The 25,318-nt window shown below is 53.9% G+C and overlaps 9 protein-coding genes across 9 annotated transcripts; 1 reads left to right on the top strand and 8 right to left on the bottom strand.

Moving 5' to 3' along the window:
- Positions 1-384: 384 nt before the first annotated feature.
- LRP88_07986 (uncharacterized protein) lies at positions 385-933 on the top strand (the record flags this gene model as incomplete). Its single annotated transcript, XM_083244498.1, has 2 exons — positions 385-468; positions 520-933. The coding sequence occupies 2 exons, from the start codon at positions 385-387 to the stop codon at positions 931-933; spliced, it is 498 nt and encodes a 165-aa protein (XP_083098992.1).
- Positions 934-1,306: 373 nt separating this feature from the next.
- On the bottom strand, positions 1,307-1,961 carry LRP88_07987 (uncharacterized protein; the record flags this gene model as incomplete). The annotated part of the gene is made up of 2 exons (XM_083244499.1): positions 1,307-1,813; positions 1,908-1,961. 2 exons carry the CDS (start codon positions 1,959-1,961, stop codon positions 1,307-1,309), a joined length of 561 nt encoding a protein of 186 aa, XP_083098993.1.
- Positions 1,962-3,904: 1,943 nt separating this feature from the next.
- LRP88_07988 (NAD-dependent epimerase/dehydratase family protein) lies at positions 3,905-5,202 on the bottom strand (the record flags this gene model as incomplete). The annotated part of the gene is made up of 3 exons (XM_083244500.1): positions 3,905-4,529; positions 4,602-4,902; positions 5,001-5,202. The coding sequence occupies 3 exons, from the start codon at positions 5,200-5,202 to the stop codon at positions 3,905-3,907; spliced, it is 1,128 nt and encodes a 375-aa protein (XP_083098994.1).
- Positions 5,203-12,073: 6,871 nt separating this feature from the next.
- On the bottom strand, positions 12,074-13,085 carry LRP88_07989 (F-actin-capping protein subunit beta; the record flags this gene model as incomplete). Its single annotated transcript, XM_083244501.1, has 3 exons — positions 12,074-12,465; positions 12,569-12,996; positions 13,057-13,085. The coding sequence occupies 3 exons, from the start codon at positions 13,083-13,085 to the stop codon at positions 12,074-12,076; spliced, it is 849 nt and encodes a 282-aa protein (XP_083098995.1).
- Positions 13,086-14,166: 1,081 nt separating this feature from the next.
- On the bottom strand, positions 14,167-15,629 carry LRP88_07990 (uncharacterized protein; the record flags this gene model as incomplete). Its single annotated transcript, XM_083244502.1, has 4 exons — positions 14,167-14,748; positions 14,804-14,934; positions 14,988-15,281; positions 15,347-15,629. The coding sequence occupies 4 exons, from the start codon at positions 15,627-15,629 to the stop codon at positions 14,167-14,169; spliced, it is 1,290 nt and encodes a 429-aa protein (XP_083098996.1).
- Positions 15,630-16,368: 739 nt separating this feature from the next.
- On the bottom strand, positions 16,369-18,382 carry LRP88_07991 (autophagy-related protein 22-like protein; the record flags this gene model as incomplete). The annotated part of the gene is made up of 2 exons (XM_083244503.1): positions 16,369-18,023; positions 18,088-18,382. 2 exons carry the CDS (start codon positions 18,380-18,382, stop codon positions 16,369-16,371), a joined length of 1,950 nt encoding a protein of 649 aa, XP_083098997.1.
- Positions 18,383-19,765: 1,383 nt separating this feature from the next.
- On the bottom strand, positions 19,766-20,347 carry LRP88_07992 (DUF3602 domain-containing protein; the record flags this gene model as incomplete). Its single annotated transcript, XM_083244504.1, has 2 exons — positions 19,766-20,025; positions 20,209-20,347. 2 exons carry the CDS (start codon positions 20,345-20,347, stop codon positions 19,766-19,768), a joined length of 399 nt encoding a protein of 132 aa, XP_083098998.1.
- Positions 20,348-21,973: 1,626 nt separating this feature from the next.
- Positions 21,974-22,997, bottom strand: LRP88_07993 (SGNH hydrolase-type esterase domain-containing protein; the record flags this gene model as incomplete). The annotated part of the gene is made up of 4 exons (XM_083244505.1): positions 21,974-21,987; positions 22,045-22,555; positions 22,606-22,664; positions 22,718-22,997. 4 exons carry the CDS (start codon positions 22,995-22,997, stop codon positions 21,974-21,976), a joined length of 864 nt encoding a protein of 287 aa, XP_083098999.1.
- A 1,002-nt stretch (positions 22,998-23,999) lies between these two features.
- Positions 24,000-25,077, bottom strand: LRP88_07994 (Pyruvate/Phosphoenolpyruvate kinase-like domain-containing protein; the record flags this gene model as incomplete). The annotated part of the gene is made up of 3 exons (XM_083244506.1): positions 24,000-24,318; positions 24,370-24,901; positions 24,972-25,077. The coding sequence occupies 3 exons, from the start codon at positions 25,075-25,077 to the stop codon at positions 24,000-24,002; spliced, it is 957 nt and encodes a 318-aa protein (XP_083099000.1).
- Positions 25,078-25,318: the final 241 nt, after the last annotated feature.

A 25,318-nucleotide genomic window follows, 5' to 3' on the forward strand; every position in this document is an offset into this window, starting at 1 on the left:
TCTAAATTCACTACGGTAACTTCTCTAGGTAGTTAGCACGCCAATGCAAACCGTGTCGATCTAATCCAGGGATTAACTGACTGAATATATTGACAGACAACGGGTCCCGTCTTGCGTCCGTCTTGTGTGGATGTACATCTGGCGTGCTAGCGGGGCTTGTTTGGTCATGACAGTGGAGGAAAGAGTCCAAAAAAAAAAGTAGATGTCCTTTTTTTTCTCTTCCAACCCCCACCAACTCGAACCACCTTTTCTGTGACCGCCTAAAGCCTGCCCCGCGATCCCTTCATACTCCCGGCCGCCGACCTGTCAACGTTGCTCATCAGCTGCATAACTTGCCCATTACATCATCCCCATTGACTCTTTGTCTGACATAACTCTTACAACATGGCTACCGCTACTGCCACTGCTACAACCTCGACGCAGCCCCTCGTCACCAAGTGGTCGTCTCGATATCGCGGGGTATGTCTCGTCCAACAGCCTCCATAGAGTCCAGCTAACAAACGACAGGCCACCGTCGAGGATCTCGACCCTCCCGCCGCCCTCTCCCTCAACCCCTCGGACGCCATATCTCTCGCCCTCGTCTCGGCCTTTGAGCGCGACTACACCCACCTGACCATCGTCGACGCCGACACGCGCGCCCTCCTCGGCTACATCTCCATCCCCCACCTCCAGTCGCTTCTCGACTCGGGCAAGGTCCAGCCCGGCGACCAGCTCTCGGCCGCCATGACGCGCTTCCAGCGCCGCGGCCGCACCTACCGTGTCATCACCATGGAGACGACCCTCGAAGAGCTCGAGGACTTTTTCCGCGCCGGTGTACCCGACGGACCTTGGAAGGAGGAGTTTGCTGTCATTACCGATGAGAAGAGGAGGTTTGTCCTGGGTGTCGCTACTGTCCAGGACCTGGAGGAGTTTGTCAAGAGGAGGCCAGAGTAAGGTTACTCTGCAGCGAGGGGAAATGGCATACCAAAAGAAGCAACGTTTTCGAATCAATTACACGACAAAGGCAGAATTCTCTTTTTTTCAAGCATCATGATGGGCGTTTGGGGGATTTAATGATCTAAACATCAGGAGGATTATCGTATCAAGGCTCAACTCGAGCCAGTTGGGAAAAGGGCCGCTTTCAACATAGCGCAGTACTTATGAGGCAATACACCTTGATGGACGCACACAATCGCGGGCAGAGTCAGTCATTCATGATCATCAATTGTCCTTCATGTCGTAGCTAGGGTATCCTGCTAGGTATCCTGCTAAGTCCTAAGGCTCCTGTTCTAGGTAGGTCGCAAGTCTATGTAGGTATAGAGGGTAATTACTCCTGCTGGTAGTCGTACACGAGCTTGGCCGTGACCCTCTCGCTGCCCTTGGTCACCAGCACATGCCTCACGTACCTCCTCTCCTTGTTGATCTCCTCAAAGCCCCAGATCTGGGTGGCGATCCAGCCGTTGCCCTGGCTCTCGACGTAGCTGCGGATGAACTTGGGCTGGTCGGGCAGCCAGCCCTGCTTGAGGAAGTCGTCGTCGATCTCGTCGAGCGTGACAAACTTGGAGCTGCCCTTGACGTTGCCAAACAGCCAGTCCGAGTGCTCGCGGAACGTCTCGTCGAGGCAGCGGTTCTCCTTGGTGCTCGTCAGGCCAGAGGCCGACTGCACAATGTCGACGTGGGTGAAGAGGTCGGTCGACGTGTTGGGCGGCTTGGGCGGGGCCGTGTACTGGTTGATGTCGAGGGTGATGGTGGCAATGTTGATGCCCTTGCGCGTGAGGTAGCCGATGCCCTGGAGCGCGAGGATGGGCTCGGAGCTATCGGAGAGGGTCTTGTTCTGTGGGCGTGGATGTGGTCAGCATTGGATCCGAATGAAGCCTTGTTGGCTCAAGGTGGGGGAGGGGCAGCAATTGATCAGGAGCTTGACTTACGAGAAGCCATTTACCGTTGAGGTCGGTGATGGTCTTTTCAACTGGAGCAGCCATGTTTGCAGTGTTTTGTATATGAAGAATAAAAAAAGAGGTTGTGGTGAAGAGTGTAAAGAAGAAGAAAGTATGCAAGGTGCAAGAAGAGGTGAGGTGAGCTGGCTCTGGTGGACCGAGATGACGCTATCAAGAATATTGAAAACCAATCGATCGATAGTCGAGGCAAGTACCCAGCTGAAGGTCAACCACGCAAGCCACAAAATAACAAGCAACACGCCAGATCTTGGGAGGTGAATGGTCAATTGTGACGAGATCCTGTTGGCTTGCTGATACTCTAATAGATGTGGGATGCGAAGGCGTCTAATATGCGTCAACAGAGACGAGGCTTCAGCGTCTCTATCACAAGCAAAGTCCGAGCAGTGACGCAGCCGCCGAGGTCGACTGACGCAGACAAGAAAGAGCCAGGTCCAACAATCACATTCATCTTTCGACTTTTTTTCCTCGTGCTTCAGCTCCCTCTCCAACAGGTGGTGCCCCTCGTTCTCGGCAGGGGTACACCTAGAAAGACATTGGCCCACATCTCGAGGTAGTACAGAAATGTCTCTGGATCCCCGAGAGGAGCGGCGGCTGAAAGAGGAAACTTGTTCGACGCCTGGAACAAGCTCTCAACGGGGTTTGATGCGAATGGGGAAGTTGATACCGTTTTTGACGGGGGATGAGCATGGGCAGGGGCGACTTGCCAAGAAAGCGGAGGTGTTTTCTTTTCTTTAGTTACCTATGATCAAGTGGAATTGGGATTGTCGTGACTGGGCATCCGAATATACGAGGCCCATGATTCATCCTCCATGTCATGATGTTGTAGAGGGAAGAGATGGAGTACAACCAACCATACTTTCTCTCTCACTCTGTCTCTCTTTGTATCTCTGTCTCTCTCTATACATGTCTACATATGTCTGTCTTCCTCTTCTTTCAAATGTTTCATAGCCCGAGAAAGAATCGCCATTGTATCCAAGGGTCATCTACACCACAAAGGTACCACCACACCTTCACCACTCTCCTCTTCACCACAGCCACCTTGACAGCCAAGGCCAAGCCCAAAAAAGCCTCGGACATAACCACAATTCATCCATGGCCAAGCTAAATTGGATCCCTCATTCAACTCAGCTTGGGACAGATGCACCGCCCGCCCGCCCGCTGATGCAACCATCCATCACGAACCGCCCCTTGCAGAAGGCCATCCATCTTGACGACTGACTGACTTGCTCGTCCGAGGTCTAATAGAGTCCATTGGATCCCAACCAACAGAATCGGCCGAAACATTCTGGGGCCCCGCGATTCGCAATCTCCACGCCATGTCCCTCTCACTTCCACATGTCTCTCTCTGTCTTGCTCTGCCTCATGTCCATACAACCACCTCGGCTCATCTGTTACACAACCTTGTCGTGTCCACCCCCCCCCTCTGTCTACCTCCAACCTCCAAGATTCAGTTCAATCCATTGTCAGACCCCCTCTCGTACCCTTCACATCACAACCACTACCAATAACGCACGACAAAGCAACCCTCTCGAGTCTTGTATCCAACATAGTAGTATATTTATTTGCCCATATTATTAACTGGCCTCCCATCAATGTGGGCGCCTTGGCCTCCCCTAGAACTCTTGTGTTCCAGTCGTACATCACTATCCTCGTCATCTTCCCCTTCACTCTCTTCTCCTCTCCCCTCCCCACCCCGGGGCACCGCTCCCTCGATGGGCTGCAACTCCTTCACCCCTTGCCCAGTTGCAGCCTTACCTCGGCCTCGTCTGCTCGCGGCTGTTCTTCAGGTCCTTTGTCCTCATCCTCCGGGGTATCGTCTCTTCCAACACCAGGCGGACTCTTCGCTAAGCCGAGTCCATGCAAGAAACAAGTCAAAAATCCACGCCGTTATCCATACATGTCTCGACGTCGTCATCCCCGTTTCCCTCTTTTCGCAGTCTGGGTATACTGAGTCCTCCTTCACTTGATCAAGGCCACCAGTTCATCCTCCGATAACTCTCAATCACCTCTTCCAATAGCTCCTTGGTCATCTTGGGCTTGCTGTACTCGAAACCCAACAACGTCTTGAGTCGGCTCCCCTCCATGCTGAGGTCTGTGTCCTTGAGCAGTTCCTTTTCCATGAACGGCGTCAACGGTCCAGGTCTCGTGATGCCCGCGTCGGCAAGAATGTCCGCCCAAGGTCCTAGAAGCTCATCGTTGACATCGTCCACAACGCTGTCCAGGTTGAGTCGCGCAAACGTGCTGATGAGCTGACCCTGGAATCCCGTCTCGATCTTGAAGATCTCGCCGATAATGGTTGCGATGGTGCCCTGACTCGTCGCGCCATCGTCCACGATGTTAAAGATGGGAATCTTACCCATGCTGCCCTCATCCCAACCCGCCTTGCCCGCGTCGTACCAGGCCGCGAGCATCCACAAGGCGCGCGTAACATCGTCAATGTGCGCCGTGTTGGTGCGCAGGTCCTTGGTCCATAACCACTTCATTTCTCCCTCCAGGTGCTGATACGTGCGGGCCATGGACAAAGCTGTCGCAACCCACTGGGAAGCATATGGCCCATAGACGTGTGGTAAGCGTACGATGACGAGGTTGAGGCTATGCGCCGCAAACTGTTAGCAAATGACGCCCCAATTTTGCACCCTTCATGAGTTTCACGAGCCAACTCACCCTTCGATCTTGGAGAGTTCCTCCTCCGCCTGCAGCTTAAAGACGGCGATCCGGTTCCAAGGCTTCAGCTTGTCTCCTTCCTTGCTCGGTGACGAGTCCGACTTGTAAACCATACCCGAGCTCAGCTCAACAAAGGCCTTGACGCCTCTCTTGGCCGCCTCCTGGCCTAGCGCGATAGATAGGTTCAGCGACCTCAGCTTGTAAACTTCGTCCTCCTGCGAATGTCTCGTCTCGCCGCCACAGTTGAAGACATAGTCCCATTGCTTCCCTTCCGGGCGGTCAAAGATTCTCGCTAGTCCCTCTACAAAAAGGCAGAAAGGGTCCCTCGTTAGCCACTGGTCAAACAGACTTGACAACTACAAAGGGTACAGGCCGTAGGATAAGTGGCGCGAGACTTACCAGGTCGGCTGGCATCAGCTTGCATAAACTTGTCCTGTGAACAGGCCTCGGAGAACTCGGGAGCCAGCCATGCGAGTTGAGGAAGAACTTTGTCGACGAGTCGCACCTCGGAGGCGAGTTCATTTTTGTGGATGTGGAGGGCCAGGAAGCGGCCGATATAGCCAAGCCCTCCAATGATCAACACCGAAGGCTTTTCGGCCATTGTCGTTGTATCTTTGACAGTCGTCGAGTCGTAGTAGGAGAGTCGCGAGAAGATAACGTGGGGTCGAAGGTCGTGGACGGTTCGCCGGCGGCGCAAAGACGGGGAGGATGCGAGCGCGGGGTGGAACGGCCCGGTCAAAGACAAGTCCAGACAGTATGCAGTCGGGTTCTTGGATCAAAAAGCTCGTGCGCGCCCAAGGAATTCCGAGGGGGAAAGCCGGAGTAGTGCTGTCGGGGAGACTTTGTCTGGCCTCAGGGGGTGGATAGTTATGAGGCCCAGGAAACGGTGCGTACAACGCAGAGGACCCACGAGGAGACCAACGCGGTTGTATATGCGAGGATCGGGGTGCTTTAGCGTTTGACGAAGCGAAGCGGTTCGGGATTCTCCAGCGGAGGACGAAGTGGACGGACAATGACCTTAGTAGCTCTTGGTCTAGGTGGTTGGGCCAGGTTCAAGAGGAGGAGCCGCAGCCTAAGAAGGGGTCACGCAAGTCAGTACAGGGACGTCAGAACGGGTAGCGTGTGGGTTAAGCAGGCACCTTATTAGACCCGTCGGCGGTACGACACAGTAAGGTGCAGTAGAGTGAGTCCCTGGGCAGGCAATTACTCTGCTGAGCCCAAGAGTGCTGGTGTGGCGACGGCGTAGCGGCGGTGCGCGGGAGCAAAGGGAGCAGCAAGATCCAAGGCGGGAAGGCCACGGGAGGACGGAAGACGGAAGACGGGACCAAATAGACGGGAGGTGGGAGGGAGTGGAGGGAAAGACGATCAACAGGCGCCCCAATTTGAACTTGCGAGGCACGAGGCGGCGCACCAGCCGCTTTCTGGGACGAGCGATGGAGGAGGGACTGGGGGGCTGATGGGAATGGATGGAGATGGGAACTTTGGGACCAGGTGGGCTGCAGAAGTAGAAGCAGAAGCAGAAGCAGAAGCAGGAGTAGAAGCGCAGCCAGCCAACCAGAGAGGCAGCTCAGGACCAAGAATCAAGACCCAAGCAGGACCAAGAGACCAAGCAAGGACACGATGACCACGACCACGACCACGGCGGCGGGGACCCGAAGACGAGCCCAGCAGAAACAAGACCCTTGAGCCCTTTCCAAGCTGCCTTGATGAGGGGTGGATTTTGATAGCTAATGCGCAGTAATGACAGAGTAGGTGAGTGGATCAGCTGTTGGGGAGGTCGAAGAAGGGGGGCGAGAGGAGAGGAGCCCAGTGAGCCAGTGTTAGAGTGCGTGGGATGCAATGTGGACTCTGCTCCTCCTCCCAGCAAAAGGGGTCCGAGTCTTTGATGCCGGTTGAAATGAGGGGTGTGCTGTGGGTAGGTACATAGCTCTGCGGGTGTGAAATTTCCCTACCTGGTGCCATCGAGTTTACTTTGCGCCCTATTTCAAACATTCAGGCACCAAACCTACCTCTACTGTTAGGTAGGTAGGTACAGTAGGCGCCCATATGCCTCGTTCATGTCTTAGCCGCTTCTGAAACTCTTGGTTTCAGGGCTGCTCTCTTCTGGTCTAGCGACTTGACCCAGCACCGTTCTGCGTAAGAATAGCGAAGCGGCGGGGGGTCAACGATACGTATCCATGTCGCCATGAAATGACTGAGCGAACCGAAGGGAGTGAGAGAGCCTGAAAGGTGAGTTAAGAATGCACGAGTGTGGGCTGTGGAGGGGTTCTTCCAACTCCCATGTACCAAGTACGACTACCAAGTCTGAAGGGAGTCCGCTCCCGACCGCTCCATTCCTGGCCTGAGCTTGCCTCTCCTCCCCTGCCGGTTCTTGATGGCAGTCCCCTCAGTGGGTTGATGTCTTCATCAATCGATGGGCACTGGCCTCTTGTTGTCTCTTTGCGCCCGGCAGCGCTTAGTTATAGCTCTCAACGCCAGGTGTCCGGTTGGAGAACCGATAGCAACCGAGTCAGAGCCGATGGCTGCAAGCTCAGAGACCGGGCGCATCCGTCAACATCTCTCTGCCTCTTGATGACGATAGCCCGTGGCCGCCATCAAAGGGGCGCCAGGGGCATCTGGGGCGAGTTGGGCCATGCGGCTGGACCAAGAGCTGCAAGTTGGATTTGCAGAATGCCCCGTTCATCATATCGCCTAGTCGCCGGACTAGCACCTAGCTACCGAGCTTGCAGTGGACCTCCATGTTCGTCATTGTCATTGAAGACAAGGGACATGCCGACAGGGGACCGGGGGCAGGCGACCCGCCCATGGAGGATGACAATCATCGCCCAGGCCTGGCATGGCCCTAACTCGTCTTAGCATGTCCGGTGTTGAGTGCCTCTCATCATCACCGGTTACCAGAACTGAAGGATCGGCAGCTGGCTCTCCCGGGAGCTCGAGCATCATCAGCCCAACTCCCGAGGCCTTCAACTGTGGCTGATATAGGCCCTCTGTACTCTCGGTCCGGGTTCAAGGTTATTGAGCCTTCTTCCGTGTTGCAAGTCGTTGGTGTCGGCATGGCTCCAAGCTAGGTAGATGAGGCCTCACTTGGCCCGAGACCCACGCCGCCATGTGCTGTGAAGACATGAGCCTCCCCTCTTGAGTGGTTACCCCTGGTCAACAGTAACTAGTAGAGGCATACGACAAGAGAGTAGCCAAAGGGAACTGGTCATTTGGCGATGGCGTCTCTCCTCCAATCCGACTCTAGCGTCCGAGATCGTGTATTACACCCCCAAAAGCGGAACGCATGTCCGGGAGCAAGCCAGCGAGGCGTTTATTCGTCTCATCTGTCACCTGCAACACGGAGAGTGTCACGTTGCCCTCCCGCGAAATCTGACGTGCTGCACAGCGCCCAGTTCGGAAAAGAGAGTCGAGGAATCCTGCATCTATATTATGGTTCGGGGGAGGAATATCTGCAGCATGTATGTCGGGCATGGACAAGGGCGCTTTGTCCCAACTCGCAACGCAACATGGAGGGACCCAGGGAGCATGCTTTGAGGGGTAGAGCCTTGAGCCTAGCGCTGGAAGCCGGCATGCGCGTCGATCAACGATCCCGTCCGGGCCGCCAGCACCAACAGGGCCTTTCCCATTTCCGTTTCTATCCATTTCCTCAAAATTACGGAGTAATACTGTGTAAGCCTACCAGTCAGTCACCAGTCTATGCATTGCACATTGGCATGCTCACCTGCTGCCGGTCTCGTGATTCATGCGAGCACTCTACCGCCGTAGCATTTCGGTGAGCCTCACCCCTCCGCCTCAATGGTGAAGCCACACCACACCACGCGCACACTTGGTGATAACGGGGTTCCGTTCCTGAGAGGGCTGGAATTCAGGGGCACGGCACGCGTTTGGCAGGTGGCAGGAACAGGAACAGGAACGGCACGCGTGCGGGGCTCTCTTCTAGAAGTCTTCCATCTCGTGTAGCTCCCCCAATGAGAGAGAAGCAAAGGAAAGCAAAAGAATGGCCATGATTGAATGATGAAAAGACTTGGATGGGAGAGGTGTTGATGCTGGGGAGTTCCCAGCAGCCTTGTTCTACTATGTAGTAGATGGATGCCAGTGTCAGGACTGCACTTTCCCGCCCAACATGTTGGGTCTGCCATGATACCGTCTCTACCTAGCACTAAGGCAGGGCGGGTCGGGCAGGGTCGACTAAACGCCGTGCCTTCCGATAATCATCAGTGTTGAAACCCCATCAAGGCATTCATGAACGACTCCCAGCTTTTCTTGTCATTCATGCTAATGCATCTGATCCCAAAACACCTCTATGCTCGACCAATCCAGGGCAGTCCTGGCGATATCGACGCCATCACCAGAGCCAACACCACGACAGCGTCCGAGCGTCTATCGATGCATTGCAGCATGCGCACGCGGCGCGTTACAGCACGCGCTTGGAGCTATTCAGACTTGTGTGCAGACTATTTACAAGCCTGCCGCTGGCCGCCCATGCCAATGATCAAGCCCACGCTCAAGCTACCTAGGTACTGGACAACAAGGCCAAGGGGGCCTGCACCCGCACCCGCACCCGCTTGCGCGCTTCTCGTGCGCATTGCAGGCCATAGGCCTCCCTCCCAGTCTACCTATCCGTGCTCAAAGGTGGGTAAGTGATCGAGAGGATCGCGATCCATGCTCTTGGGATATGGTATCGAGTCAGTAGCTGAATAGACGACCACAACTCTACTCTTTCTAGTATTCCTCGCGACAGACCTTCCAGCCTGGATCGACAAAACCTACAGTACAGTACATCAGATAATTAACCCCAAGTGGTTGTCGTCGGCTACGGGATAAGGTTTCACTGGCTTCGACAACGTTGGCTGTCACATTTACACCATGGACGTGGGCTGTCACGCCTCGCAACCCCTTCCGTGGACAAGCTCCGTCAACTCGCCCTCAAGCTCGCGCCCACCTCCACCATGCCGGGGTGGAACCCCATGACAAGATCCTCCCAAGCACTTCATCCGGCTATCAACTTCGCAGCACCACGACCTCCCATCGAATCCCTCAGCGTCATACCCGCGCAATTCCGCAGCACTTGTGATCGGCCTGACTCAAGACATGTGCAGTCTGCATCCATTAGCGCAGCCTGGCGCTTAGCAGCAAATCGCAGGCAAGCCACGACCCGCAAAGCAGCAGAGTCCTGATGTCCCGCTTCGACAACAAGAGGCGATCCTGGACGGGGTAGGATGTATGTACGGAGGCAGCTTTCAAAAGTTCTCGGCCGCCAAGGCGCTAGCAGCAGCCACAAAAAAGCAAGGAAAGCAGGTTTGAAACCCCGCACATACAAATTACCTAGAGAGGGGTTTCTTGAGCTTCTTTTCAATTTCTGACCTTCCTATCAATGGCCCCGAATACAGATATCGCGACCCGGGCCTTGGTGGTTTCCCTCAAGTCCCCCTGCGGGGGGAAGACTACTGCCGAAGTGATCGAGATCACAGGGCTCTCAAAGAGCACAATCAACGATATCTACGCCCGAGCGATTGCCCGAGGGTTTGACCCAAATCATCGACCTCTTATTATTCGGAATTCCTTCCTTGAAGATGCCCCCCGGCCCGGCCGCCCGACGAAGCAGACAGAAGAAGCAAAGAAAGCAGTTATCGCGAAGGTACGCCGCGATCGATACGGCCGGGAAAAAACCTGCGCTGATATTGCTGGGGACCTTAGCTTAGAAGGCCACAACCTCTCAGCTATTACAGTCTGGAGGATCCTCAAGGCTGCCGGCTTCCAGAAGACCAAGCCGACGAGGAAGCCTGGGTTGACGAAGAAGATGAGGCAAGAACGTTATAAATGGTGTATTGCCCATCAAGATTGGACCCTTGAAGATTGGAAGAATGTCATCTGGTCAGATGAAACCTCTATTATCTTGCTCCATCGCCGAGGAGGCTATCGTGTGTGGAGACGGGCTGATGAACGCTTCCTTCGTAGCTGTATTCGAGAGAGATGGAAGGGGGCCAGCGAGTTTATGTTCTGGGCCGCCTTTTCCTATGATAAGAAGGGTCCTTGTCATTGCTGGGGCCCAGAGACTGCAAAAGAGAGGAAGGAGTCAGACCTACGGCTTAAGGAGATCAATCAGGAGCTCGAGCCGATTATGAAGGAAGAGTGGGAGCTCACAACGGGTGTGCGAAGGCTAGGGCTACGAGCCCTGCCGGGCAAGAAGCCTCAGTGGAAGTGGAAGAAGGCAAATGGCAAGCTGACGAGGGGATCAGGGAAAGGTATTGACTGGTGGCGCTATCAACAGACGATTCTTCTTCCAAAGATGCTTCCTTTTGCAAAGGAATGTCAGAAAGAGAGGCCCGGCACGATCGTTCAAGAAGATAAGGCGCCGGCACATAACCACCACGCTCAACAACGCGTTTATGACCTTCATAACATACGGCGGCTTCTTTGGTGTGGAAATTCGCCTGATTTGAACGCGATTGAGCCAGCCTGGCCTTATTTAAAGAGAATAACTACGAAGAAAGGCGCCCCTAAGAGCCGGCGGGAAGCTATTCGGGCTTGGCAGGCAGCTTGGAAGGAACTTCCGCAAGAGAAGATCCAAGCCTGGATAGAGAGAATCCCTACGCATGTGAAGAAAATCATTGAGCTTGAAGGAGGGAATGAATATAAGGAAGGCCGGGAATAGTCTCATAGTAATTTGTATGTATGTGTACTTCTCCTTGCTTTTTTTCCTTTTTTGGGATAGTGGCGTATTTAGCGCGGCCGAGAACTTTTGAAAGCTTCCTCCGTATTTCCAGCAATAATAGCCCAAGCACCAGGTCGCTTGGTTGTTTCCTTAGACCAAATGTCAAGGGGCTTGCTGGCGGCCTCTGTGGCCCATGTCTAGGTACTCCACCAGTTCGCAACTCGGAGACGTCAATACGCCCGGTGATAAGACGCGATCTACGCCAAGGGTCAGCTATGTACGAACAGCGCCGCATGTGCCCCCAAACGACGTTGTTTTAGCACGACAGATGTTTCGACTCGCGATCTCGGGCTTTCAGACATGGGCATTTCTTGAGTTTGCATGTCTCACTCGACGGGAGGACGGGCCGGCCCAAGCGCTCTGTACCTGATTCCGATACAGGCAGTTATGTCCCTGACCACGAATTCACTCATCCGAGTTTCGTCTTTGGTGTCGAACTGACGGTGGCGTTGGGATGTTGTCTTGCTGACTGTTATCATCAGGAATCCCTCTCTAGATTGCTGGCCATGGCTGCGGATCCTGGGCATGTCGCAATTTGCAAGGCGCCTGAACTGGGGAGTGTCTGCAGGCATGCTCGGAAAATATCTTGATAGAACTAGGTTGTACAACGGTCATCCACCACGCCTAATCTAGTCTTTCTGCATGACGGTATACCGGACCGTGCTTGTCTGCTCGTTATGCGATCGACATGTTCTACCAGGGCTGTCTATCAAACGCATCTTGCTCTTACCAAATATAGCATATCATGTCCGAGGCATCATTTCCTCATGCTTCCAATAAGCTCCCGCTGTGCCTCACGATCCCGTGCGCCCTCGCTCAGACTTCCGATGCTCCTGAGATCACCGACCACATCCTTGGCCTTGCCAAAGTACACCTCCTGCAAGAGATTTCGCATCTTGAGCTCCATGTCCTCTACCAACCGCCCCACGTTGGCAATGTGGCTGTCATCGTTCTCGACGGGGAGGTCCTGCTCCACCTGGCGTGTCATGTTGCCGCTCAGATCCATCTCACCGAGGTTTCCGCCCGCGGTCGCCAGCGTCAGGATCACGGTCGACGTGAGCTTGTAGTGGGTGCTTCGGCCTCGCTCAATGGCCTCGAAAACGTGGATCGAGTCCCAGACTCCCTCGGTACTGCCGCCCTGCGGTGAAGCTAGAGACAAAGACGTGGATTAGCCTGGGCGCACTCCAGTTTCAGGGATGATGTGACAGAAGTGCGGACGAAGACAGGTTATTTAGTTGGTGGGGGTTCCTACCTTTCTTCAGAAGCACCACACCTGCGAATCCATCGTCAAGGTTCCAGAAGTAGACGCTGCTCACACCACCCTCGTAGTACAACTCGCGGTAAAGGTCGAATGCCTCGTTGGCCTTGACCTCCATCTTGCGGACGCGCTCACTCGGGATAGCACCCTCGCCGGCGCCCTCGCTGCCCCCAGCGCCTACGCCGCCAACACCGCTCTCGTCCAGGGGCGGGTCGAACTGGTTGGACCAGGGGGAGCGGTAGCTGTCGCCATCGCGGTTGTAGTCGCAGAGCAGGTAGTCGCGGCCGGTCTGCTTGCAGCGGCGGATGGTGAGGGGTTGATCGACCGACGAGAGGAGGTCTTCGGTCAGGTCCGGAGCGAGCGAGATGATGGCGTTGAGGTGGTCGGTCGTCTGCTTGGGGTTGAGACGGCGAAGGAGGTCGCTGAGAGATGGACGCATCAGCCTGCGTCATTGCGCAGGGGGGAGAAGGGATGATACTCACAGAGCCGAGTCAAAGGGATCGACGGCCATGGTTGCGACGTTGCTTGGCCTTTGAAGTTGAAGGTTTGCGCAGGGGAGAGGTCGTTGATTAGGTCTTCAGGTAGGTATAGATGGATGTCTGGGTCTGGGTCCTGGAGGTGAAGCTCTTGGACGTTACGGAGTGGCGGGGCTGGTTGGCTGGACGGAGCTCACCTCACCTTGGGTGGAGTACGTACCTCCGGTCTGAGCTCAAGTCCCTGTCTTTAGTCCTATGAGTGTCGATATTAATGCTTGGTCAAGAAAAAGGTCATCTGAGGTTATTTAGAAATATCAAATTGAATTCCAAGTATAAAAGATTCTACATATGATCATAGTCTCAGGTGCTAAAGCATGAGGTACCGCAGCAAGACTTCAAAGTGCAACAAACGTCATCGGCCATCAACTATCAAACTACATACATGAAAACAGCTTCGAGAAGGGAACAAGGAAATCCATTAAAAATAAACAGGCAAAGATACATTCTTGCAGAAAACCTTAATAATAGCGAGACAAAACTACTGGCCAAATCACAAAGGCAGGACAGCTAGTAACATGCTCAACCTCCCCAAACTCAATCAATACTTCCTCTCACCACCTCGGTCCATCTCAAGCTTTCCAACGAAAGATTTCAACGAAAGGTTTTCGCTTCCCACGTCCTCTTTCTTTTGCAGCCATCCCCTGCCTCCTGTCCCGTGTATAAGAGAGAATAAAAAACACCAAAGCACATATATTCCTTCTCCTTCTCACAAGACCCACAGCCAGACCCGATACCAAACAAATCGCAGTACATCCCATTGTTTCGCCTCCAACGCCGCGCCCGGAATATCCATCAGTGGGCGAATCGCCAAGAATTTGACCTCGGTACAAAAGAAATCGAACACGTCGGCCGTTCAAATAAGCCCCTGTAGATCAGGTAATTCGGCTTGGTCGTCTGTGTTGATTGCTGATGGCATCAACGTTGGATGCCATGCCGGCTCTTCCGAACAGAACAATCTCGACCAACCTACTCAACGTTGCATCGCTCCCCGAAAGGCCAATAAGCCCTAGCAGGGGGGCTTCTCCGACATACGCTCACATCTCCTTGGTGGTGGACTCAATCAATGACAACACCGCACAAGAGACAGTGGGCCTTCTCAGTCCACGACTTTTCGCCGCCCGTGACGTTCTCGCGAAGATCACGGATTTCCCAGACTGTAGGTCCCTCGTTCATCTTGAGCGTCGCCTCAAAAAGTCCTTGGTAGGGCTTGTAGTCCATGTTCTTCTTCTTGCGGCCCTTCTTGGCAGATCCCTTGGCCGATGCAGTGGTCGTTCTCGAGGGTGTTGGCCCGGGGGTTGGTGTATCCGTGTTTCGAGGGGTTTCTCGGGTTCCCTTTTTCACGTGAACGTTGTCTTGAGTCTCCCCAGAGCGAACATCGATTGTTGGTTGAGTCTCCTTCTCTTCGGCGTCGGTCGGCGACAGAGGGCGCGTGGCCTCCTCACTGGACTTTTCCTCCTTGACAATCGTTCCTTCGGTTCGGTGAGGCTTGGTTGTACCCAGGCGTTCGAAAACCTGCATGAGGACATCGTGGCTCAGACACTCGCGATGCATCCACTTTCCACACTCAGAGCTTGTGCATCCTATCAAGGTCTTGTCGGGGTTCGCGGGTGTTTGGCATTTGCACATAAGATCAACAGACTAGACACGATTAGACCATTGCAAGTTTCAGCAAGATGGATATGTCGCGACGTACCGAGAGTTGCGAGTTGCGGCAGTCGTATGCTTGACGCCAATACAACGCGTCTTGGATCTCCTCATCATCCGACTCGATCCATTGGTTGACCGTTGCGGGCTGTGTGACGCTAACAACATTGATTACATCCACTGGGGGTGCATGTCAGTCGCGCTACCTTTTGCGTAGAGCTTCCTTCACTTACTGTGGTTTGATGCGATCAGCTCGTTCTGGCCGTGGTAGGGTTGGCGACCCTGGACCGTCTTCTTGCCATCCAGAGTTCCGGAAGGGAGCTCGTCAGGCCAATACATCCAGTAAACGCGCGCGTAAACATGGTGCTCGTCGGCAGCTCGGATCTCAAGGATGCGCGCCACCCAGTCATCGTCAGATTTCTTGAGAGGACCGACACTTCCCAGGGTACCGGCGGCACGCTGTCGCTCGATAGTGGCCTCGTTGGCCACAAAGACGAAGCCCTCGCTGTAGTATTTGATGCCATTTACTGCCAAGAGTCATTCGTCAGCCCCTCATTTTTTGAGGACAGATTCCCTCGGATCGGATACTTACGGACGAAACTATTGTAGCGCGTCATGTCTTGCCATCGCTTAGAAGGCTCGACAGTATAGTAGAGATCCATGGTGTCGTGGGTCTTGAAGCTGCCGGTAGGCGAGAAGGGCGAGATCTGAATTTGAACCCGCTTGTCGTCATCCTGACCTTCGCCGCGCTTCCGCTTCTTGTTCTTATGTCGCTCCTGCTCGGCGCGTGACGGGCCGTTCGCGTACCCGATGGTAAAGGGGCATTCTGCGCGATTCTCCTCCGCGATGGAGCGCGATCGCTTTCGATTGCTCATTGTGGTGGCGAGTTTGGGGCGGTTGGGTATGACCGCGTCGAGGAGTGGAGAGAGAGGGAGGGGTTTAGGACAAACAGCGAGCGAGTCGCGGCAAGGGCGAGGAAAAGAGCAAGGTACCTAAAAAGAAGAAGACGAGGAGAAAAGGAACCTGTGAGTACCTAAGGTAGGAAAATGTGGTATATACCGAAGAGCGATAATCGCGTCTGACCCGAGCCTTGCCCAAGCTGTCTTGAAGCGACAAGCCGCGGCCTGCGATGTCCTGTGCGCAAGAGGTATTCGATTTATTAACTGGGAGCAACGTCGCAATCCGCGGGAGAACTGACCCAAAAGCCCAAAAACGCTGGGTCACGTGACATGGTCGGGGCCACCCAACCTCATCTCAGAAACCGACGCGTCCTCCCTCTTGCGGTCAAATGCTGCGAAGCCAAGTTACACTGACTCTTTCATGACGGTAAAAAGTTGTACAAATAACGGCAACGTTGTAAAGACGATCAAGTACCGAAAACAGGAATAGTAGCGTTGCACGCATTCGAAACCAGAAGCGAGACTGGTAAACTCGCGACAAATCCTTCCTGTATTCGTCATCGCAGAGCATCAAGAAGGGGCCAAAAGCAATTATATATCCTTTATTTATATCCGAACCCATTAAAAACTTCCGTCCATGTCGTCTAAAACCCACATCATTGCCCAAAGAGCAGAGAAGACCTACACAAAACGCCGCCGCTATGCCATTGCCCAGTTAGTTCGCTGCTCGTCCATTAACAGCCCCCTCTTGTTCTCTCTCATACTCTGCCAACATTCCCCGGCTCTCAGGCTCAGGGTCGCCTCCATCATCTTCCTGACTCGGAAAGCCCTCGATGGTTTCTGCCAGCTTAGCGCCCTCTCGCTTGCCTCGCTCAACGTTGATGAACCAGATGAGTGGCGCCGGCAACCCGACCAGGGCTGCAAGAAACCAGAATGCAGGTCGGATTGTACCAGTCTTGTCGATAATGGCACCGACAATCGTTGGTCCGAACACGCTGGAGCCCTTGTCCGTGATGGCATACAGTGCATAAAATGCTGCCTCTGATCCGGGCGGGATGAGTTCGCCGTACAGAGACCGGCAGTATCCGCTGAGACCGCCGAGAACAAATCCATAGACGGCTGCCAGGGGATACATTTCCCATGGTTGCTGGAGGCCAAAGACCCCCCAGTTCTTGACGAACGGGAGATATCCCATCAGCCCATAAATGGGAATCAGCTCAAACAGAGCGATGCAGACGAGAATGGTCTGATGAGCCTGAAGATTAAAGAGCCGCGATATCCAAGACCATCCGAAAGCGCCGAACACCCCTGCCAGTGTTGAAATGACATTTATCATCCCGAGTGCCCACGGCCGCATGTGGAGTTGAGTCTTGGCAAATAGAATTGCAGTAGATGACGTGGTCGCGATGGCATCCGACAAAAGAAACCATCCAGCGAGAAACAGCACAATATCCAGGAGGCGTCTTGCTAGCTGAATTGTGGTGAAGAGACTTTTCCAGGCATAAATGATGTATGCGAATCCCGCCATGAAGCCCTTTCGACCATCATCGGCCAAGGGCGGTCCTGGTCGGGGTCGCAACCACATAGCCGCAGGGATCGTGAAGACGGTCCACCAGAGTCCAACCATGAACAGAACGACTCTCTGGCCCCAGGTGGAGTTGTGCATCGCGATGAGGACGCCAATGGATACGCACTGCAAGAACAGAGCAGCGATATACCCAGTGCCAATTCCAATGGCCGATATGCGTGTGGAGAGCTGGAGCTCTTTTGATGTGATCTCTGCATGGCTTGCAGTCGGTTTCAGCCGCTCGCCGTCCTCGGGCAGCAAAGGTGAAGTTGTCGTCACCATTGAAGCTTCCAATTCATCCACGGATTCTTGCAGTTGGCGAGACTCAAAGTCAGATTGGCCCAGGTCGGGGGTACTGGCAACGTTGGCCTCGATCACCTCGGGATGATATCGCACCAAGAGCGGGAGGAACGAGTTGAGCAGCACGAATGAGGCGCCGAATGAAGTGTTGGAGATGATGGTCAAGAGAGCGCCCATGATATAGTTCTCCTTGGTGATGAAAATGTAAGCCATCACCGCAAAACTGCCGATCCATGCGAAACCGAGGAGGAGCTTCTTCCGATAATTGCCATGGTCGGCGGCGCAGCTGATACTGACGACAAGCAGTGCTTGAATCAGGACGCTCACGGAAAAGGTGTACATGGCGAAACTGGCCGTGTTGATCTCCATGCCTAGCACCCAGACAATGCATTGGCCATCATCCTTGTCCTTGCTATAGCTTGAGCCGCATGGGGTCTTTCGGTCAGAGAGCAGCACGCCATTCTCTCGGGCGAGCGTCTCGAGCAGGATGGGGATGAAGGAGCCTGGACAAGCGCGTTAGCAACCGGGATACGGCCTCTGTAGTCCAGAAGCTCCAGAATAACCTACCAATTCCACAGACCACGTATGTCTCTGCCGCAAACGCGTACGCGTACCATCCGAGAAGCTCCTTTCGACTCGTCGGACGTGAATCATGGCCCGAGTGGCTCGGTATCACCGGCCGGCGAAAGTCAGCTTCGCTATTGCGAGAGCTCATGTCGCCGTCGGTCGAAGATCGTTCGTCGTCTGCCTCAAATGCTGATGTTGCGCAGGACCTAAATGATCGTTTCGAAATTGCCGAGAGACCCGACCAGAGTCTATGGTCTTGAAGACGCGGGCGTTGGGGTTGTAAGTTCGGGGCCATGGCGACCTACCTACTTAGGTAGTTACCTAGAACAGCTCCCGTGATCTCACCCAGTGCACGTGATTGTCGTCACACGGCCCAAAACAGCTGAGCCAAAGTTCACCTCCAAGTCTCAGTATAATCCCCGAACAAGTTCGACGATCCAGAACCGGAATAGAGCGCCGGTTGCTCTTGATCAAGAGTGTGATGCGCCATGTACTCTGCCAGCAACAATAAGGAGTGTGTGCTTCCGAAATGCACCTGTCGTCGGGAACAACACGACCCGGCGCGAGAGAAGGAGATGTGAACGAGGCTCTGCGAAAAGAACAACCCAAGAGAACAACGGGAAAGACCCTTGATCGCTATCGGAAGCGCGAATGGTCGTATTCTTAAACATGACTGGCACTTGAGAACCAGGGGCCAACACGGTCATATCCCCAGCTCCCAGCCTGCGTCATGAGGCAACACGGGCAGCCAACAAAGGATCCATCTATGCTGAAAGAGGGTTAACAAGACATTACTCGCAAGAATCACGACGGGCCTGCCACGGCGTTTATTCGCTACTTTTGGGTCTCGTCTCCGGGAAAGATGCAGGCCGAGCGAGGGTAGCATAATCAAGGCCACCTTGGGCGATCTTTGGGCTGCTCATATCAGGGTCTTTGACGGACACTTCGGCACTAACAAGGAGCCTGCAGTTTCTCTTAGTCCAGAGTTGCATTTGCGCTGCGCGAAACTGGCTTAGTCCGGAACTTGGAGAGACAAGAGCCACAGGGAACAGCCAATCCGGGAATATCGACGTGCTCTTTTCAGCACCCTGAGACTTAACTACGGCCACGCTAAACGACCCGGGCAATGCTTTGTGTGGGATGAACTCGGTTTACCGTAGTGCAATTGTCGGCTCATTTCACGTATCAAGACTTGCAAAGAACGACAGATGAGGGGAAGTGGAGACAAGGGTCTCAGAAGACCAGGAGGGATCATCCTGGACGAAGATGCCCAACGTCATGTCAGCGATCTTGGGCCTGTTCCGTGTCCCTGGTGTTCCTATTTCAGCTTGCTCGTCGACTCTCTGAGCTGACTTGTCTTGTGGGAACGAAGATCCAAGGGTTGGCAGCTGTCAGGTATCAGTGCCAAGGAATCACGAGAACCGCAGGATCTGCGTGTGGCCACAGGCGGTGTTCGGCGCTTAATCACACCAAGTACCCAGGGCAAATGTTCTTCTGTTCTATGCGCACTCGCCAGCGCCATCAAGGGAAATCAAATTGATCAACGGGAAACCATGATATCAGGGGTATCTCAAGTCCAACATGGCCTTAGGCCAGCACAACGCTGCCCAGGGGGACTCAGTCTGTCTCCTCCGTACTCATCGTCGCAGTCACAACTCAACCCGGCCAAGAGAGATCCCTACTTCTTCTTGCCTCCAAAGAGCATGGCCTTGAGCTTGTCGGCGAGACCAACTGGGGCCACAATTGCAGGCTTCTCGGTCACTAGCTTCTCCTCCGACTTTCTCTCGGCGGCAGCAGCCGTCTGAGCGTTACCGGCACCGCCTCGGCCGGTGTGGTAGTCTCGGCCGTCCATGCTCGGCCGAACAGCAGCGTCTGGGATGATGTCCTTGTCCCGACGCTCGGTAGGCTTGGTACCAACGTCAGAGATGTTTCCGGCGCCTATGATTAAGTTTGGTCGTGTCAGCGGCGCGAAACAATGCTTCTTGGTCGAAAGCGCAATTGAGAGGCTGCGCGTCGGAAACATGGAAGCAAAGGCAGAGGGTATGTCATGCCTGAGCGGAGTCGACGACAGCATACGACCAGACTTCTGATCGAAAGGACCAAGGAAACGTCAATACGTACCACCTCGACCGGAACTGAATGCGCCGTCACCATGGCTACCCTCGACACCTGTGCGAACGACCTCGCCGTCGATGTACTGGGTGTCGTCTGGCTGGAAGTTGCCTGCGCCGCCGCGGCCGTGAGAGACTTCAGTTGACATATTTGCTGAAATGAACGGTTTGGATATTGCACTTCGAATCCGGATATCTTGCTATCAAGACGTGCCGTGAGAGTTGACGGCTGCGCGAGCCCAGGGCATGGCGACAACTTATAGCTGAGGCCGGGGGAATGGCAGCTCAGCCATCAGGTTAAGCTTGTTTTCTGAGAACAGGTACAACCTCTGATAAGGGCTGGTATTGGATGGACTATGGCATCATGGCAACAACCAAAACCCGTTATCTATCAGCTTCCGAACGATATCACTATCTCTTATCAGTCGTCACAAGCACCCCCGGACTGCCACCAAAGAGGCTGAAGCCACTAAGAGCTCAGTGGGAGCCACTAGATGCGGGATGGTCCAGCGCGTGCAAGGCCCTGGAGGCTAGGCGCCAAGCAAGGAGCCATGAGAAACGAGAAGGGGTGTGGCAGTGATGAAGGCAAAGGCAGCCAGTAAGAGGCCGCGCTTGCGTCTCTGGTTACGTATCCGAATTTGGTGAGTTCAATGGAGCTCGCCCCCATATCGGGTGTGAGACGGACTGCTCATCTCCATCTCCACGGCCACGAGTCGTCTCCTTGTCTTGGCTTGGCTTGGTTCTGGGCTTATCAGGAACCTTGCATTTTTGACATTGGGCCTCGCAATGGCGGAGAAAAGTGGGATTCCCCAGTTTGCCTGGGCAGGGCATGGGGGGAGAGAGGAGAGTTTGCAGCGCAAGATGGAGATGAGCCTGTCAATCTTCTGGTCTGTGCCGTCTCCGATATTTTGGCCTGTACTCGCTCGTTGGTCCGTGGAATTTGGGGGAGAAGGTGAGTGACCCCTGTTCGAACATCGCTACTGAAACAATACGAGCATACGACGGAGATGGTTTCCCGCACGATTACCTCTGAGTATCTTCTACCAAGTAACGGACGGTCAAATCTAGCACATGAAGAAACGAATGCAGGCGATATCTATCCAGCATGACAAGGGGGCATAAGAACACCATGGGGTAGTAAGTATCGCTCGTAGCAACTCGAATTCCTTGAGACACGCTGATCAATGTTCAGGTGGGATTCATCTCAGGTGTCCTTCCAGACCTGATGGTTTATTCGACTACTACGTATTTCAAAGCATACAATCTGTTCCGGCCTCATGTAGGCAGCGATGAATAGGTTGAAGTGCCCAGACGTGCGTACCAGTCTCGCTCACTTCCATGCAAAGGCTAACAATTCCATCAAGGTCAAGCAAGCTACGAATTGATACAGAGTCACCCCAGTCTTTTCCACGAATCCTGCCCTGTCCGATTAGACGTTCAGCTCAACAATCCCAGCCTCCTCGAGGTAGACGCTGCATTTCGCCAGCTTCTCATCAGCCAAGCGCTCAGATGGCCGAACAGGCAGTTTGAGGGGCAGGGGTAATTGCGTGTGCGTCGCTCGCTCACCTCACTTCATTGCAGACCTGGGGTTGATGATGAGATTGTAAGTCAAGCTTCATTATCTCTTGTCGAGAGAATTTCACAATCAAGTGACACCAACCATGCACGTTGCACAAACGTTGCCTCGACTCACTCAGGCAGCACTCACAACTCCATCATGGGGAAACATGTATACATCATGAATATGAATACCTACATATCCAACAATAATCCAATCATGGAAACATGTCTGTTACACTCCAGCAAAATACCCAGAATAGCCCAGTATGCAATACACCATTCTTACTGATCCGCCGAGTCCCATCCGCCACGCTGCGCTGCGGATCTTCCCCAATAGGGTCCTTTATCCAGCTGCTCGGTATCTGCGTAACAAAGTCGTACCAGTAGTCGCCGAACAATCGATATCCCTCGTTCGTCGGGTGCACGCAGTCTCGCAGGTCTTGGATAGGATAGGTGGAAAAGTCCACCGCCAGCACGTAGTGGCCGGCCTGCCGGCGCTCCTGAACGACACCGGGGATCAGGGCCTGGTACTCTGGCGTCTTTGCAATCTTGGTGGTATCACATGTGCCGACGATTACTGCGACCAGGATGACTGCGTCCGGGCAGGCCTTTATTATCTTGTCGATGAGCCTGCCCAGGCGCTCTGCCGCGTCTGCCGGGGTTTCTGCCTGCGTGAGTCGAGATCTCGAGTTCATGTCATTTGTCCCGGCGTGGAGGAGGATAATGTTGGGTCTCTGCTCAAGAGAAGGGCCTATCCTGTCACTTATGACCTGTATCGTCTTCCCCGGCCAGGCCGCCTATAGAGTTGGGTGAGCGCAACGTCTCAGTCATGAGCGGGAGCACTTACAAAGTAGCCATCCGTCATTGTACCCCCTTCAACCGTGCCCGCAAAGACAACTTCGTCCTCTGTCAACACCGAGTCAGTATTCACCTGTGGCCAAAGACAAGATCCAACCTACCCGACAAGTCCTTCTGGAGTTGACGCCGATAGCCATCACCATCACCACCGTCCTGTTCGCTCTTCAACCCAGAAGTGATCGAGTCGCCAGCGCAGAGGATGCGCAGTTTCGTCCCCGGCTTTACCGGCCGGCCTGGCTCAGTGGCAGTGTAGTTGAGGACATCGTAATGCGAAAAGTTGCCACTGGCCTTACCAACGCGCAAGGTTTCCTGCTTGGCCCGAATCTCTGAGGATGCTATCACTTGAGCAATGGTCACGCAGAGCCATACAAGATGCCACATTCTGACATGATACAGGATGAGCATACAATGGGAAAAGGTAACGATACAAGACGTGTCCCAAGAAGAGTGATGACGGATGCTATGGAAACAAGTACTAACTAACTTACTTTGCAGCTGAGCTGCAGATCTCGCGTGGATAAATAAGCCGGCTCGGCCTCAAGGATCATGGAATCTGCTCTGGCACGTACCTGTAATTACCTACATGGGAAACCTCTTGGCCTTGTCGTAAGTTGCGGGCCTTGCGCGTGTCTCCGGTCAAGTTGTTTCAGTCCTCTCAAATGTTGGTTCCAGAACCAACAATTAATCCACCGGATACGCCGGGTTTATCAGGTAAGCGTCCATTGTTCACGAATGACGGTGGTGATGTTCATCAGTGGGTCTTTGCCATGGACCTAAAGGGGCGTTCTGTCAGAGATAAATATAGTAATTCGCCGTCATGCGATACACGTGCGTTCAATGCAGTTTGCTCATACGTTGGGTAGCCGACTTTAGCCTTGGTTAAACTGAGACAAGAGCATTGAATGGGCATTGATAACCAAGCAAGATAATAATCAAGTGTGCGAAACGAGGACTCATTGTGTTCCAAACAAGGTTCGTTAAGGCAGTGTTGATGTATACAAGCATTAATACGAGATCATCATGCGTCATGCCCTATAAACACTCGTTTATCTTCAAACTTCTGAGGAAATGGGCTTCTACCTTATTAATGGAAGGCATAAATAGTCAGAATCTCAGCAACTCCCTTGTTATGCCACTCACTACCAAGGTTCTTCAGACCTCACATAGGTACATACCAATAGTCAAGTTTCATAATGCATTCTTGTCATTTTGGCTCTTCCTAAATCTCTTAATCCTATCCATAACTTGGCCTTCTCCCGCTCGCTAATTTCACTCTCCAACCCGGTAAACACACTTGGCCAGATGTAGCCATCATCTATCAACGCCCTTTCAACCGTCACCTAAACTCCGTGTCATGCTCAATTCTTGCCATTCCCCACACATTCATGCCCTTCCAGCCCGGCCGACCTGCAGGATCTCGCCCGTCAGCGCCTCATCCCCCCGCAGCACCGGCCACGAACTTCCGTTCGACTTGGCGAGGACCAGCTCCAGCTTTGTGCCAAGGATCTTGAATGAGGACTTCTCGGTGTCGATTGACGCAAAGAGGGGCACCTCGGCCGTGTATCGCTTCGGGGTCGGGTCGGTTGTTGTGAGGTCGAGGTTCACTTGCTTGGTCTGCAATTCAACCTTGGCCGTCTCCTTGTTGATCTTCTTGAGGAAGAAGGAGGCGATGACGTTGGCCGGAGTCTGGTAGAAGTCGTGCCTGTAAACTGTGAGCATTATGGTTGATAAGCCTTGAGAATCCAGCACTTACCGAACAGTAGTTAGAACCTCCTCAGCGCCGCCATTGCCGTTGCCGTTCTTTCCACTGCCCACGAACAAGTGCTTTGTCTTGGTCTTGCAGCCCTCAATCTTCATGAACTGGTCAAACTCCAGCACCCTGCGCTTGCAGCAGGAGTAACCCTTGCTTCCCTCGTGGAAGATGGGCACACCAGGGTGATGCACACACTCCTCGCCATCTCTAGAGCTGCCCTTCTTGTAGACTGCACCGCAAGTCTTGCGCTTGCAGGCAGCGCCGTCGGGGATCTCGAGGCTAGGGTCGTCATCTTCAGACTCTAGAGGCAGAGGAGGCGGAGTCGGAGCGTGCTGGGCAGTCTGGATGGGTGTGCGGGAGGGAGGAGCAGCATTCAGGGCGTCGACCTTCTGTGCGAGGGCAGCTTCGTCCTCCTGGGGCTTCTCATCTAGCTGAGGAGGCTTGTCGGTCGTCGAGTGTGTACCTGTGGTGCAGGGGGGAATGTCCATGAACTCATCAAAGGTCAGAACTCGAGGCTTGCAGCACTTCCATCCTTTACATGATGAATTAGCGTGTGCGTGGGTAAAACATCAAGGTTGCTTCTTGATGAATCCAATGCTTACCTTTCTGCCCCTCGTGAAAGATTGGCGGACCGGGGTGGTACTCGCACTTCTCATCAGGATCGGTAAACTCCTTTCCACAACCCTGATGGACACACTTTTGGGCCATCTTGCAGATTTCAGGTGGGTATAGCTCTATGATCTCTCGAGGAATTGCAAAACCGTCTGTGAATAAGGGGGAGAGCAAAGGTTTTGGGAGTTGTCGAGTCTGTGGGGTGGGAGCTTCTAGAATTCCAGCGATGACGATGCGGGAGAGGGAGCTCCAGGTCCCACCGCCTTCCTGTTTGGGTGCGGGGTCAGCGATGGATGGTTGGCAGTTCTGTGCAGCTGAAGATGAAGCTATCGACCCA

Source organism: Fusarium phalaenopsidis (assembly GCF_050370095.1).
Source record: "Fusarium phalaenopsidis strain FUZ10S chromosome Unknown contig_32302, whole genome shotgun sequence".
Classification (NCBI taxonomy): domain Eukaryota; kingdom Fungi; phylum Ascomycota; class Sordariomycetes; order Hypocreales; family Nectriaceae; genus Fusarium; species Fusarium phalaenopsidis.